Here is a 14,526-nt window from a genome sequence, read left to right on the forward strand (position 1 = left end):
CTTCTTTTTCTATCAAAGAAGGAAGATCAAGATACTTTCATGAGCCCACACATTCAATCACTTGAAAAATGCCTTGCAGTTGTTCCTTCTTTCGAGCACTAGTACTTGTGTGTGAAATAATTTTCGGATTTTTGAATATTAATGGCATCACCTAATATCTCCTCATAAACGTGTAGAGTATCAAGTAAATCTCTAACTTCACTCTCTTTGGTCTCGGAAAAAAGAATCGTCAGCAAATAAAAGGTATGCCAGTAGCGCTGCTCCACGACAACACTTTAACACTATGAATGTCTCCTCATGCTTCTAATTTTTTTTTTTGTTTTTTTTGTTTTAAAGGCTTTATTATTTTGGCTTAAATTTGATAATCGTCCTTATAATTTGGGCCAGTTTTAATTTTCGTCACTGTAAAAAAAACTTTGAAATACATCCCTATAAAAAAAATTGTTTGAAAAAGGTCCCTGACCCCACTTCATGTCTGACTTGGCATGTTATTCGCCACGTGGCAGTCCATGTAATTAAAAAATTAAAATAAAATTCTGAAATTTTTTTTTTTAATTTAAAAAATCTGAAAATAAATTTAAAAATCATAAAATATTCCCAAAAAAAAATCTGAAAATACTTTTCCGAAAAAAAACTTTGAAAATTAAAATTTCGAAAACTTAATTTTTTGACATAAAAACTATTAAAATTAAAAAATTTGAAAAAAAATGTGAAAATTAATTTTTCGAAAAATATATATTTTTTTTAATTTGAAAATTAAATATTAATTTTTTTTCGAAAATAATGACAATTATATTTTCAAAAGTTATAAATTTTTGAAAATAAATTATAATTTAAAAAGAAAATCTAATTTCTCGTTCTTTTACGAAAATTTTAATTTTAATTTTTTTTTTTATCTTTTTTCTGAAATTTCTAAATATATATTATTTTGCAAAAAAATAAATCAGAAAATTAATTTTAATATTTTCAGATTTTTAAAATTTATTTTATTATTTTTTAATTTTAAAAACAATTTTCAGAATTTTAATTTTTTTAAAAAAAATTAGCAACTGTCACGTGGCCAAAACCATGCCAAATCAGCTGAATAGTGGGGCTAATGACCTTTTTCAAACAATTTTTTTTTTACAGAATGTATTTCAAAGTTTTTTTTTTACAGGAACGAAAATCAAAACTAGACCAAATTATAGGGAAGATTATCATATTTAAGCCTATTATTTTTATTTTAAAATGTAAATAATACTATTAAAATATAATTTTTACACGCAATTGCATTGCATGGTAAACAATCTAATATACTTCAATATATAACCCACAAACCTTAGCTGGATAGTGAAGGTTTGAGACTTAAGAGTCTCCTCAACATTAGACCTTAGATTTAGATCCCACAGACCAAAACAATTTTTATGATTTGGTTAATCCATAGAAAGATTTGCTATGACTCACTTCAATTAACATTTATTATGAAGGATTGAATTGATCTTTCAAATTAGTCGGTCCTTATAACTAATATTGGGTTTAAAATATATATAGTCTATCAGTAAAACCCCGCCATTAGAAAAAGTAAAAACTTGTCATTAGTCTAGTAGTAACATGGAGAAAAAACAAGAGAAATAAATCATTGTTTTTTGTCTCATTGCATTCATGATAACGGCCATTACTTTATCGGTAACTTATCAAATTCATGCATCAAGTTGACTTCATCCAAAGCCATAACCCTAAAGTTAATAGTAAATTAATAAACAACTATTTTTGTACCAAATTAATAACAGCTATTTTGAAAAAAAATTCACTCGGCGATTGAATATTAATAATCCATTTTCCTTTTATGCCTTGAATTTCTACTACATATTTTAGAGACCAGTATGATTACTTTGTTTGTGGGTTTTGACCAAGATAAGGCTAGTTTCAAGCAAAACAGAGACCCATTTGATTACGAGTAATTAACATTCTTTAGCTTGCAGTCAAATTTGGGATGATAGTAACTAGGTAGACCATTATTAAGATATGTAGTGATAGATTATTGATGAAACCCATGACTAGTGGGATAGTACTACTAGCTTAGTACTATGCAATTAACAAATTAAATACAAGGTTGCTTAGTGCCTTAATATTGCTATAGTCTTTAGGACAGTAGTTGAAATCATCACATTACCATCAACAACATTCAATAATTTAACTTAATGAAACAATAGAGTCTCTTCAATAAAAGATGGAACAATAGGGTAACCTTGTTAGTTATTTTGTAGCCTTTTTTCGAAGGAGTTATTTTGTATTCTAATTTGTCCTTTATGAGTTATTAAAATAATGACTAATAATTTAGATAGTATATACATGCTACTAATGCTACGTAACGTACCCTTGAGACTTTACTCTAAATTATATAAAAAAAGAAAAAATGATTAGAAATCAGTGGCAATAATCACTCTTGAAATATTGCAGTCCAAAAACAAATAATAGGATTCCAAAAATGATGTTGAGTTGGTACGGGGCAAGGGAACGTACTTATTTTAAGCTGGTGGTAGGACAAGAAACATCTTCGAACAAAATTAATTCATTGATGTGCTTGGCTTAACCCATTTGAAATGAGAGCAAAGGATCAAATTGAAGTTGCCCTAAACAATAGAATTCTGCTCTTCCCCACCACAAAACACTCGCGTCAGCATGATTTCCAAATATACCTCTGCGTGAGTTAAGTCACGCGTGAGTTAAGTCATGCAGCGTGACTTAACTCACGCACCTTACAAGCTCTGTGTGACTTAAGTCATAAACCATTGAGCCTCTACGCGAGTTAACTCGCGCAAGTTGGCCGGTGGTCAAAGCTGAAGAACAAACGTTTTTTAGACGATGGTCAATGCTTTTTATTGGGTTTTACACGTTTTTTTTAAAAAGTTTTTCTCACGTTTTTGGATCTCATTAAGTGCTATGCTACCTTAAACCACCTATAAATACCCTCACAAACTTCCTCTTTTCCTCACATTATCTCCTCCCACTCTCTCCCCCTCTTTCTCTTCTTCTTTTTGCTTCTATAGTCTCTAGGCTCTTTATACCCCTTTAGGTAAATAGTAGTAGCTTTTGGGGGAAGTAGTGGTCTGTCGGGTTGGGGAAAAAGGCATATTCCCTTGAGGTAAAATTAGGTTTGCTTCCTTTTACTCCCAAAATCTTTTTACCATGGGTAAAAAGAATCATCATGGGGGTATAAAAAGGAACCAAATTTAAATTTACCTCAAGGGATCTTGATGTCTTTTTCCCCAACAAGACAGATCACTATTTTCCCCAAGAGCTATTGTTATATACCGAAGAGGGTAAAAATAACTTTTTTATTCCAAGAGGATAAAATATATGTATTAATTATTGTAATGTTTGAATGATATTAATAAAATGAGAGTTATATTTATTAATTTTGTTTTTTATTTGTATTTATTTTTCCATTTATTTTATGTTTATGATTATGTATTGAATAGATAAATATTGAATAAATAAAATCAAATTTATTTTCTAATTTTGTATTTAATGAATAAATAAATTAGAATAAAATCAAATTTATTTTAAGTGCATAAATAAATTAGAATATAGCAAATAAATAATTTAGAATAAAGTGAACAAATAATTTAGAATAAACTGAACAAATAATATAGAATAAAATAAATAAAATATTTTAGAATAAAGTAAATAACATAATTTGAAAATAGTAAATAAATTAAAAAAAATAGCCATTTTGTGCCACTTAACTTGCACAAAATTACTTAACTTGCGCACTAGTTTACACTTGCGCTAGTTAACTAGCGCATATGCATTTTGGACATAGCTGCAGGATACGGGTGTTTTGTGTCGGGAGAAGAGCAGAAATCTAAACAATGTGACATATTGGGTTGGCCCAAATAGTACCCTTAAGAAAAATGTGAATTATTATTAAAGATATGGAATCCTCAAAGAATATTATGAATTATAATGAGGTAGGAGTATATAGTAAAGTAGGAAGAAATATTGAAAGTGATGAATTGTGGGTGTCACAGCTTTAGGGCAATAAGATCATTGTTCAAAACGACCTTAAGAGTGAGTAAACTTCACAATGGTTTCAAAAATGAATTGGAAAATATTGAGGGCTGTAAAGATAAGAATGCATTTCCACTATATGATATGATGTTGTTGGCCACATCAGTTGACACTACTCATTGCTTAATTGGATTGTTCCATTTTCTCATTATTTCATCTCATTTGTCCTCTTGAAGGGTCGTTATTTGTTAAAGTCATGTAAACACAAATTAATCTCTAATAACCCTTCATATTGTGAGGGAAATAGATTATCTATGGTTAGTAGACATTCTAGTTAATCATTTCAGCTATTGATCAAAATTAAACAATTGAGATTTTGAGTTTTCAATTAATTAAAATTATAATATGAATTATCTTATTTATTTCTAATAATTATGTATGATGACAAAGAATCCAAGTCCTTCTTAGTCAAACAAAAATGAAATTTTGGAGCCTTAAGTATTGTTGATAACATTTTTTTTTGACAAAAAGCATTGTTGATAACATATGATCAATTATTGTTTGGTTTAGCAATGACTTTTACCATTTTTGTTGTGGATTTGATAGAAGTTTAGTTTTGTAGCTTCTCCATTTCCACGTTAAGATAACATTGGGACGAGAAATTTCTTATTTATAAGCTGATCGAAACCCACGTTCATACAATCGTATTTAATTGGTCTCCTTCTCTTTTAATCATGCCCACATTTACCATAGATGTATGTTTATACATGATTCACATATATAAGATTTATGAAAATGAAATCAATTTTTTAAAATAAGTCATGAGATCGGATTAGTTAGTCCTTTAAATCATTATTTAATTGCTTCAAATTCAATCATAGTTAACTAAATAAAAGTAAATTAATAAAAAAAATGAAAAATGAAAACAGTAAAATCAACTATAGTTTAATTGTGTTTCAACCAATTTAGTTGTTCAATTAGACTCGGTGAAGATCTTCATCATTTAGCAAAATGAATGGAGTTTTGCAAGTTGGAGAGATATAGACATAAAAAAATAGACTACAGTACAACCGGTCTGGTTTTAAAACACCGATATAAATAACACCATTGTTACTAAAATGCCCCTCATGGTTATATTCCAAAATTTGCAGTATAAAATAGTCCTCCCCCACTTCCTCTCTTGCATTTCAACAGCTGACAAAACACACTCTCTTTCTTCTCTACTGCCGAAAGCAAGAGAAAACAGAAAAGGCAAACCAAAACAGTGAGCTTTTCTTTCAATTTTGTTGACAAATGTAGCTCAAAGATTATATAAATTTTCTGGTTTCACATTTTTAGCTTCTAAATAAAGCCTTAAACTTTACACTTTCTTTCACACCCCTTTTACTCAGTTGACAATTTTTTTTATCTTCAATTTCCCTTAAACACTCAATTTCATACATATTTTTGAAAATTCTCATCTGGGTCATCCATGTCTTCAGATATAAGCTAAAAAAATTGTATTTTTAATCCATGGAAGCTTGCAATTTCAATGCTTGTGTTAGTTTTATTGGTTCTGTTTTTGTTTGTTGCAATTGTGAATCATTGTAGAAGTTTTTGAAGAATTTGAGGTTGGAAGGTTGGGAGGAAGTGAGTGAGAGGTGTCATGGGTAGGGATAGGTTGCTATTGGCGACGGTCGGACCGCCATTAAAACGGCGAGCAGGGTTGAGGAGGAAACAAGCTGGAAGAGGGTCTTATAGAGGAAGCTAAAGCAAAGGGTTTTTATTGCTTTTTTTATTGTTGGTTTATTTTTTTGAGGGGGTGTTGGTGGGAGAGGGACTAGGGACTAGGGACTAGGGAGAGTGATTTATAATAACCCTTTATTTGGAGGGTGTTAAAGTTTTGGTTTTTGTGGAAGAAGGAGAAGAAGATGGGTACCAATTTGCATCAACTACTAAGAAGCCTTTGTTTGGATACTGATTGGAAGTATGCTATCTTTTGGAAGCTACAACATTGTGCTAGAATGTATGGTTTGTGTTTTCATTTTCTTACTTGATTTTGTCTTTCAAATTTATTTATGTGATGATCATGTATCGCTTTTAGTGTTGAAGTTATCTGTTACTATCCTTAAGTTTTTTTTCTTTCTTTCTAATTTCCATGTTTGCTGATTTTCATGTTATAGAGGTTTCTTGGTGATTGGATTAGAGCATATGTATGATGCTTGTTTCAATAATGCCTTTTAGATATTGAATTAAGAAGGGCATGGCCTGTGTATCAAGAATCAATTTTAGATTTGGTTTTAAGGAAAATAAGTTTGTTCTACAAGCATGTTTGATAGATTATAATCTCTCTAGTAAGAGTGCAATATGTTATTGTTGAGAGTTCCAATCAGATATAACGTTAAAATGAGTTTAGAAACGGGGTGTCACACCTTACAAGTTGGTTTTGCGGGGTTGAGTACTTGAGTTAGGCCAACCCAAATTTTACGCTGGGATCAGAGTCTATTCAAGATTTGTTAGGTCACCCCGCTAGAAAGAGAAGGAACCCTTGTTTATTTTATGAATAGTTTAATCATCCGATTGATTGTATTAATGGGTAGATAAGTCGTTTTTCTCTTTTTGGTGGGTAAAGTACCAGTTGTACTTCACCTACCTAGGTCGTTGAGTAGAGTACTCACTGTACTTTTCTCAGTTTATCTTTGAATATATTCATTTCTCTTTTTGCTGCTAAAAAAAATAATCACTCCGGTCATGCTCAAGATGTCAAGTCTTGAGTGACATAAATTTGTCGTGGCTTTCATTTGTTAAGTTTTTAGGTTTCACCTGTATTTAGCCCAATGAGTTAAATTCCATATGTCTTATCTTAACATGTTTTAATGGTGTGGCAATTGCTTGCAGGATCTTGACATGGGAGGATGCTTACTATGACAACCCTGACAATTGTGATTCTTCCCAAAGTATGTGTTCCCAGAACACCTTAGAGCAGATCTGTGTTGGAGATTTTTCACATGACCCTCTAGGATTATCTGTTGCGAAGATGTCGTATCATGTATATTCGTTAGGGGAAGGGTATGAATAAACTAATGAACCTAGATGCAGTTTAAGATTAAATTTATCTTTTGTATAACTCTTAGCCTAATGTCCTGTTTCTACAGTATTGTTGGACAGGTAGCTGTTACTGGAAAACATCAGTGGATCTGTGCAGATAATCAAGTTACAAGTTCTAGTCCATCTTTTAAGGTGAGGATCCTTATTCTTCAATGATGCAACTTGCATTTGGTCCCTGTATAGTAAGATTTGAAGGCGTGTAATTGGTATTGGATATGACTCTGCAACTGGACTTCTGGTGTACTCTATGTTTGAAAATATGACTTCTTTGCGATCACATTTTTCATTAACAGAGCTTTGCCTTGCATTTACAGACAATTGTTGTTGTAGCAGTACCACCACTCGGAGTTGTTCAACTTGGCTCCTTAAATAAAGTATGCTGACTATAGTATTCTCCTTGTCTCTTTTATTGCTTCTTGTGAATGTGGTTGCCAATGTGGTTCAAAAAAGAATCTATTATTCTTTATAATGTTTTACTTTCATCTTCTTCAGCATTTTGAAGATTATTTTCACTCTTTTGCTACTGTAATATATTCAAATGATATGACATCCCATTTATATAATCTCCTAATTTCGGTAATTGCTTGGTGGTGATTGAAGCATTGGTTAAATTAAATCCCTATCAGTCCTTATTATACATAATAAGCAAATAAAAAATCTTCAAGAGAAATTGATGAGAGCTTAATAGTCAATGCAAGACTGGAAGCATATTAATTTAATTTACTAAAATAGTCTCCAAAACTAATATATTTGACATAAGATATAAAAAGGCATATAATTTTTAGTGGTGGGTATGCAAATACAATTTCTCGCATGATGACCCTGACTTACCTAGCCTTACATGTTGACAGGCAAATGTTTAGATAGCATGTAATTATTGTGCTCGATGTTCTGCTTAAAATGTAGTTGAATAAGTTTGACGGATTGTATAATAGTTTGGACGTACATAGAATCTTTTATGTAGAAGTCCATTTGTTAGCAAAATGTTAATGATTCGTTCCTTTTCTGTCATCCATGAATGCAGGTTGGTGAAGACATGGGGTTTGTAACTCACATAAGAAGTCTCTTTTTGTCTACTCGTGATCACACATTAGGTTACCTTCCTAGTCAAATCCAAAGTGTGAAACATAACACACAGAAAACCATGACGGGAGAAACACTTGATATGGTAACGCCCTTCCAATGTCCTGGGAAAAACTATTCGCCTCCTACTGTTTATCAGAAAATGACTATTGATGTGGCCAAGCATGAGGGGCTTGAAATTGACAACGATCGAGGTTCCATCTTGCTTCAATCGCTGTCAAATATGATGACTGCAGAGAATACAAAACAAGTAGGGATGAAACCTTCAAATGAAAGGATGTGTGAAGGGAGCAATAATGGCTGCAAAGATACTAGTTTGAAACCAGACAAAAATGTCTCATCGTTTTTACGCAATTCAGTTATGAATTATAATAGTACCAAAGATTTAACAAGTCCGTCAGAAAATGTAGAAGCTGATACTGTGATGTCAAAGTTTCAGACCGAGTCTTTTTACGAGGATACCTCATACACGTTGAAATTTCCTGCTGGTTATGAGTTACATGAAGCACTTGGACCAGGTTTTCTCAAAGAGAGTAGATATTTTGATTGGGCAGTACAAGGAAATCAAGATAGTAAAGCTTCTGAGATGTCAGATGAGATTAGCTGCAGCCAATTGACTTTTGAATCTCGTCCGGAACATCTTTTGGAAGCAGTGGTGACCAGAGTTTGCCATAGTAATAATAATATTGTTGATAACGAGGCATCATTTTCTACATCAGGGCAGGACACAATAGTCTCTGGAAGAAAACCTGAAGCTTCTATTCAAAATGTCCGAACTATTAATTCAGAAGGCTATTCAATTGATCAATCATCTATTATTAAAGAGGATAGGCATCATCGTAGTCTGAGTTTGTCAGGGATATGCGGCGTGATATCCCCTAAAAGTTTTTCTTCTACATGTCCTAGCTCGTGTAGTAACCAGTTTGAGAGGTCTTCTGAACCATCTAAAAACAGCAAAAAGAGGGCTAGGCCAGGGGAAAGTTGTAGGCCTAGACCAAGGGACAGACAACTGATCCAAGACCGTATCAAGGAGTTAAGAGAACTGGTGCCAAACGGAGCAAAGGTATCTTGCTCTAATATTTATTTTTCTAATCCTGTCTCAGTAGGCTTTGGTTTTTTTATGGCGGTCGACTTGTAGTTCCAACGTGTGGCTGAAGGTTTTATTTTAACTTTTAACAGTGCAGTATTGATTCACTGTTGGAGTGCACAATAAAGCACATGCTCTTTCTCCAAAGTGTAACTAAGCATGCTGACAAGATAAATAAATTTTCTAAAACGAAGACAAAGGTAATGTCTTATCGGCTTTGAGATGGTTATGCTCGCTTGTTCAATTGTTATTTAGGCTTATGCATCAAGAATGTCTTCCCAATAATAAAATAATGGCATTCATTAAGAAACAATTAATTGTATTTATATATTACATACATTGATTTGAGCGGAATTAGGCTTTGATCTGTTAAGTTAGGTCTCGATGTTTGAGCTTTGTGATTAGAGGAGAGACCTCAATAAAGGTGGATAGCCAGGTTCCTTGATGAACATTAGTTATCACTAAAGCCAATGGATACGTCACACCTATGCCATTGTAACCCAGGGTAGCTGGAATTTCATTTGGCTATGGATTTTTCTTAACTGTGATAGAGAGAATATGGAAGCTAGTTAGAGAAAATGCATTTTTTGAGACACCGAAAACAATGTTTTGAAAATTTTCAATCTATTTTTAAAGTGCATTTTCAGAAATTTCTACAATGTCTTCTCTAATATTTATTTTATCAGTGAAAATTGAAACAAACAGACCCTTAATTTTATAAACATCAATAAGTATGAAACGGAAAGTATTAACTAAAGCAAGTTTTTTAGCATTATATGAGCAATTCAGTAAATGTTGATTTGCTCCCTACAACAATTTTACAATGAGGACATTATATTATATTATCTTCATTTTTTAATACTACCTACAACTGCGCAGTTGCATCACATGGAAAATGACATTCATGGATCCTCTGATTATCAACAACAACAGGGTTCAAGTTGGGCAATGGAGGTAGGAGGCCATCTGAAAATTCATTCAGTATTAGTAGAAAATCTTAGTAAGAATGGGCAGATGCTTGTTGAGGTATGTAGAAGTTGAAAATTGCAACCTTTACATATACTCTTTCTAGAATTCACTTACATTGAGTACTTATCTCTTACGCTCATTATTATGAATCATGCTACAGATGCTATGTGAGGAGTGCAGCCATTTTCTTGAGATAGCAGAAGCCATAAGAAGCTTGGGACTGACAATTTTGAATGGTGCAAGTGAAGCTCGTGGTGAGAAGACATGCATGTGTTTTGTGGTTGAGGTAGGATCAGAAGATAGATTCATTTCTTATTCAGTTAAATCAGCTCGTTGCATTGTTATTGTTTTCGTAATAATACATAGAATTAATGGCAACATGCAATATGTCGTAAAATTATTATGCATCATGATGATTCATGGCTGAAAACTTTTGATATTGATCGATGAATTGTCTGTCACAGGGCCAAAACAACAGAAATTTACATAGACTGGACATCTTGTGGCCGCTTGTTCAATTATTGCAGTCCAAGAGCACCACGCATTCATGATAAATGTTTCATTCTCAGAAAGTTCTATACGCTGTTTTTTCGATTGCTGTTACTTGATATTTGAAATTAAGCTTATGTTTCTTCCCTTCCTCCCTGCTTTCCCCAAGCAAAGAAGTCTTGGGAGAAGGAAACTTGTAGGGAGCTTGAAAAAAAAAAAAAAATCCTTAGCATTTTGATACCAATTTCATGGAGGCTTTAAGCGTGTGAGTTCTCCATTATTTTGTCTTTTTTGTGTTGATATTGGACTATGTATGCTTTAAATCATATGTGCAAGTGCTTGAAAATGAAAATACTTCTAATGTTCCAACCATATTGTTGTGTTTACCAAGTCTTTAGTGAGTTTAAATCTATATAGTGATCTGTTTAAATGTTTTTGGCTTGTGTAATATACTTTTTTTGTTTTACTTGATAATTTTTGTTTCATAGTCATCACTATAATATTTTTTTTTTTTAGTTTCATTTTAGTCTCTTAAATACGCATTTTCTGAGATTATATCAATATCTAAGTTATAGAGAGTACTTAAATACTTAAACATGTTACATGAACCAAATGTTTTGGGGTTAAAACAAAACAGATTAAGTTAGACTAAAAATATTACTAGAATAATTCCAAAATAATATTCAACAATAAAACAAAAAACTGGATGCATTACATGAATCAAAACAAAAAATTGGATAGATTGCATGAATTTAAAATCTAGTAAGTTAAAATATAGGACTGACATGACCAGAGCTAATGAGACACATTATGTTTCAGTCCTACTACTAGTACTAGTTACCACAACCAAGCTCTGTTGAGTATTCAATGGTGGAGGAGACCTGTGCAACATATATTTTGTCTCTTTATTAAGGCACTACTTTTCTCATCCTCAACATTAGTCTGGACTTATGCATCAAGAAAAACTATCAAGTTTGGGCGGCCTGAATGCAGACATTAATTTTAATGCAGAGTAGTGTTAGCAACACTCTCTTTCGAACACTATCTCAAATATTCGCTTCTTATTAGGTTAAATCAATGTGGGTTCTACACTTTAGAAATGAATCTACATACATTGATTTCATCCATTAAAAAAATGAATATTAGAGGGAGTGTTGAAAAAACAGCGTTGCTAGCATTCCTCATTCAGATGTATGCATTCAGAAAAACTATCAAATTTGTGCGGTCTCGATGTATACTAGCATAGTTGAATGCACATTTTCTAAAACATAAGGGATTTTTCATTTTTATTATTGATTAAGAAAGTAACACTCCTTATTATACATAGTTAAATACTATTACCACTCATGTTAATGTTATAGCCTAAAATAAGGGAGAGCTTTACATCCATCAAGCCCTTTAGACCTAAAGAGAGTAAGATATTCGGTAATATCTGTTTCCCTGTATTTTGGTGGATTTTCATCAGATGTGAACTCCTCTATAGGTCTATATTTTTTACTTGCATTGGGGTACACGTGGCAAGCAACTGATGCCCTTGGACCAACACTTCCAGCAAGTACTCTATGCTCAACACTTTTGAACTTGTCATTGCTGATAAGCTACACAAGAAAATGACAAGGAACTATAATCAATCACTTAGTTTATTCTCATTTTCACTCCAAAATAAAATTAAATGGTTCTCATTAGTAAACAAAACATGTGATTTGAGTTTTAGTCTCAAATTCTGTAATTGGTAAGTTATACGTAAATTTTATTGTAAATCTTTAATAAAATTGATGGTTCTCTCTGATCTTACATGAGAGTAGACCACCCCTGATCTAAATTTTTATTTATAAAAAAAAGTGAGAATAAGTATAAAAGAATCTCATCAAATCAAATGTTAGTAGTACCTGCATGAAGTCACCAATGTTTGCCACTAATGCACCATGAATTGGGTTAATATCAACCCAATGATTTTGATGGAGAACTTGTAGGCCACCAATGGTATCTTGGAGGAGAATTGTGAGGGATGATGGATCTGAATGCTTTGTGGCACCAAATGTCAGTTCTGGTTCAGGACACGTAGGGTAATAGTGACACACTACTGTTTCACTTTTCATGCACTCTATATTTGCAAGATAGTCCCTTTTTAGCCCTAATGCTTCCGACATTAATTCTGATAATATTTCCTTTAGTTTTAGAATATGTTTCATGTATTTTATCACTGCTTCCCTGCAGGAAAAAAACAAACAACTTTCATTACTCTCCTATTCTAAAGGTATTTAACATAGTTTAATCTACAAAGAAATTATTATATAGATCATATGCAGCAACCATTGAACTGTTTGATCTAAGTATAAGTAGTGCATTTTGACCTTATACTCAGATTTAATGTTTTATGGTTGTTGCTTCGTGCAATAGTTAAAGAGGATACAATCACATACAATAACATTTATTAGAATAAAATAAAACACAAAAGTCATATAAAAATATTCAAACATTAAAATCGATGTTTTGAAAGTCGGACTGTAGTGAAATCTTCATGTTATAGTTAAATTTGTTCAATCGGTTCAACTATGGTTGAGCTGGTATACCCGATCGTGGTTCAAACGTAATTCAACTTGGTTCAACTAGACTGTAATGTAATAAAAACTAAACCAACCCATGAATTGGACGATTCATCATTCAATTGATTGAAATGGTCGATTCAGTCAGTTTTTAAAACATTGATTAAAACAGAAAAGAAGGTATTGCCACTAAGACTATAGTATACCAGTTGTATTTGACCGTGATTCTACGCAACATCAATGATCGCAACTCAAGCGAGTTAAAACTTTGATACTAGTTGTGTTCGACTCGAGCGAGTGAGATCTTCATGTTATAGTTAAATTGGTTCAATCGGTTCAAACCATGGTTGAGTTAGCATATCTAACCGCGGTTCAAACCTAATTCAATCTGATTCAACCAGACTGCAATGTAATCAAAACTATACCTACCAATGAATTGGACGATTCCTTATTCAATCGATTGAACCGTTGATTCATATTTTAAAACATTTATTAAAACAAACATTAGGAGGTTTTAGATAGGAAGAAAAAAAGGCATGCTAGGGGTTAAAACTTTTATACTAGTAAGAAATGCTTCCTACCTGCACACTAGGGGATATGCTTGTGGATCAAGAGGACCATCATGGAAGTCAAAAATAATGGTATCCCTCCAATTAGCTGCTTTAGCAACAAGAAGATCACCATTACTAAAGTATCTAACTTTCACCTTATGATCACGTGAATACCACTCTTTCTTCACCTCACTAGGTTGCTCATGAAACTCTTTTATAGCCTTTAACATGTCATCCATAACACAAACTGGAACACAATGATTCACCATTTGAAAGAAACCCCATGTTTCTGATGCTTCCTTAATCTCATTAAGTATCTCTAACCTCCTACACTCTTCATATCCTGTGAAATCTATCACAGGAACATGAAATAAGCATGAAGAAGTTGCATCGTGCTTTGGAAGAGACTCTTTTGGATGGATAAAGAATCTTGGAAGCTTGGTAATTCCAGAGTCTAGTAGTCCTTTCACTCCAGTTTTAGATTCATCAAATTCTTTAACTTCTTTGGCTCTATCATAGTTAACATCTTCACCAAAGGGAGACATTTGTTCTTTCATGATTCTAGACATTTTTTCTTGGTTCAGATAGTGACTGAAAAAGGGTTTGCTTCAAAATTGAAACTTGCTGGCCATTAAATAGAGAATGGTACAAGATGCCTAACCTTGAATGTAGCAAAAAATACAAATATAAAGAAACGTGACAACAAGATGCTTATATTTTT

The 14,526-nt window shown here is 32.5% G+C and overlaps 2 protein-coding genes across 2 annotated transcripts; one reads left to right on the forward strand and one right to left on the reverse strand.

Annotated features, from left to right (window-relative positions):
• The first annotated feature begins 5,168 nt into the window (after positions 1-5,168).
• LOC25484297 (transcription factor EMB1444) lies at positions 5,169-11,098 on the forward strand. The gene is made up of 9 exons (XM_013613072.3): positions 5,169-5,998; positions 6,871-7,041; positions 7,128-7,212; positions 7,395-7,454; positions 8,105-9,226; positions 9,343-9,450; positions 10,130-10,276; positions 10,380-10,505; positions 10,684-11,098. The coding sequence occupies exons 1-9, from the start codon at positions 5,904-5,906 to the stop codon at positions 10,768-10,770; spliced, it is 2,001 nt and encodes a 666-aa protein (XP_013468526.1). The 5' UTR covers positions 5,169-5,903; the 3' UTR covers positions 10,771-11,098.
• A 326-nt stretch (positions 11,099-11,424) lies between these two features.
• Positions 11,425-14,485, reverse strand: LOC25484298 (1-aminocyclopropane-1-carboxylate oxidase homolog 1). The gene is made up of 3 exons (XM_013613073.3): positions 13,836-14,485; positions 12,598-12,919; positions 11,425-12,306 (listed from the first exon to the last, which is right to left on the reverse strand). Exons 1-3 carry the CDS (start codon positions 14,372-14,374, stop codon positions 12,064-12,066), a joined length of 1,104 nt encoding a protein of 367 aa, XP_013468527.1. The 5' UTR covers positions 14,375-14,485; the 3' UTR covers positions 11,425-12,063.
• Positions 14,486-14,526: the final 41 nt, after the last annotated feature.

Source organism: Medicago truncatula, chromosome 1 (genome assembly GCF_003473485.1).
Source record: "Medicago truncatula cultivar Jemalong A17 chromosome 1, MtrunA17r5.0-ANR, whole genome shotgun sequence".
NCBI lineage: Eukaryota > Viridiplantae > Streptophyta > Magnoliopsida > Fabales > Fabaceae > Medicago > Medicago truncatula.

Coding starts and splice junctions, on each gene's coding strand:
- LOC25484297 (XM_013613072.3), top strand. CDS start 5,904: ATGGGTACCAATTTGCATCAACTACTAAGAAGCCTTTGTTTGGATACT. Junction 7,042..7,127: donor GTATATTCGTTAGGGGAAGG/GTATGAATAAAC, acceptor CTGTTTCTACAG/TATTGTTGGACAGGTAGCTG. Junction 10,277..10,379: donor ATGGGCAGATGCTTGTTGAG/GTATGTAGAAGT, acceptor ATCATGCTACAG/ATGCTATGTGAGGAGTGCAG.
- LOC25484298 (XM_013613073.3), bottom strand. CDS start 14,374: ATGTCTAGAATCATGAAAGAACAAATGTCTCCCTTTGGTGAAGATGTT. Junction 12,920..13,835: donor GCATATCCCCTAGTGTGCAG/GTAGGAAGCATT, acceptor TTTTTCCTGCAG/GGAAGCAGTGATAAAATACA. Junction 12,307..12,597: donor ACATTGGTGACTTCATGCAG/GTACTACTAACA, acceptor TTTCTTGTGTAG/CTTATCAGCAATGACAAGTT.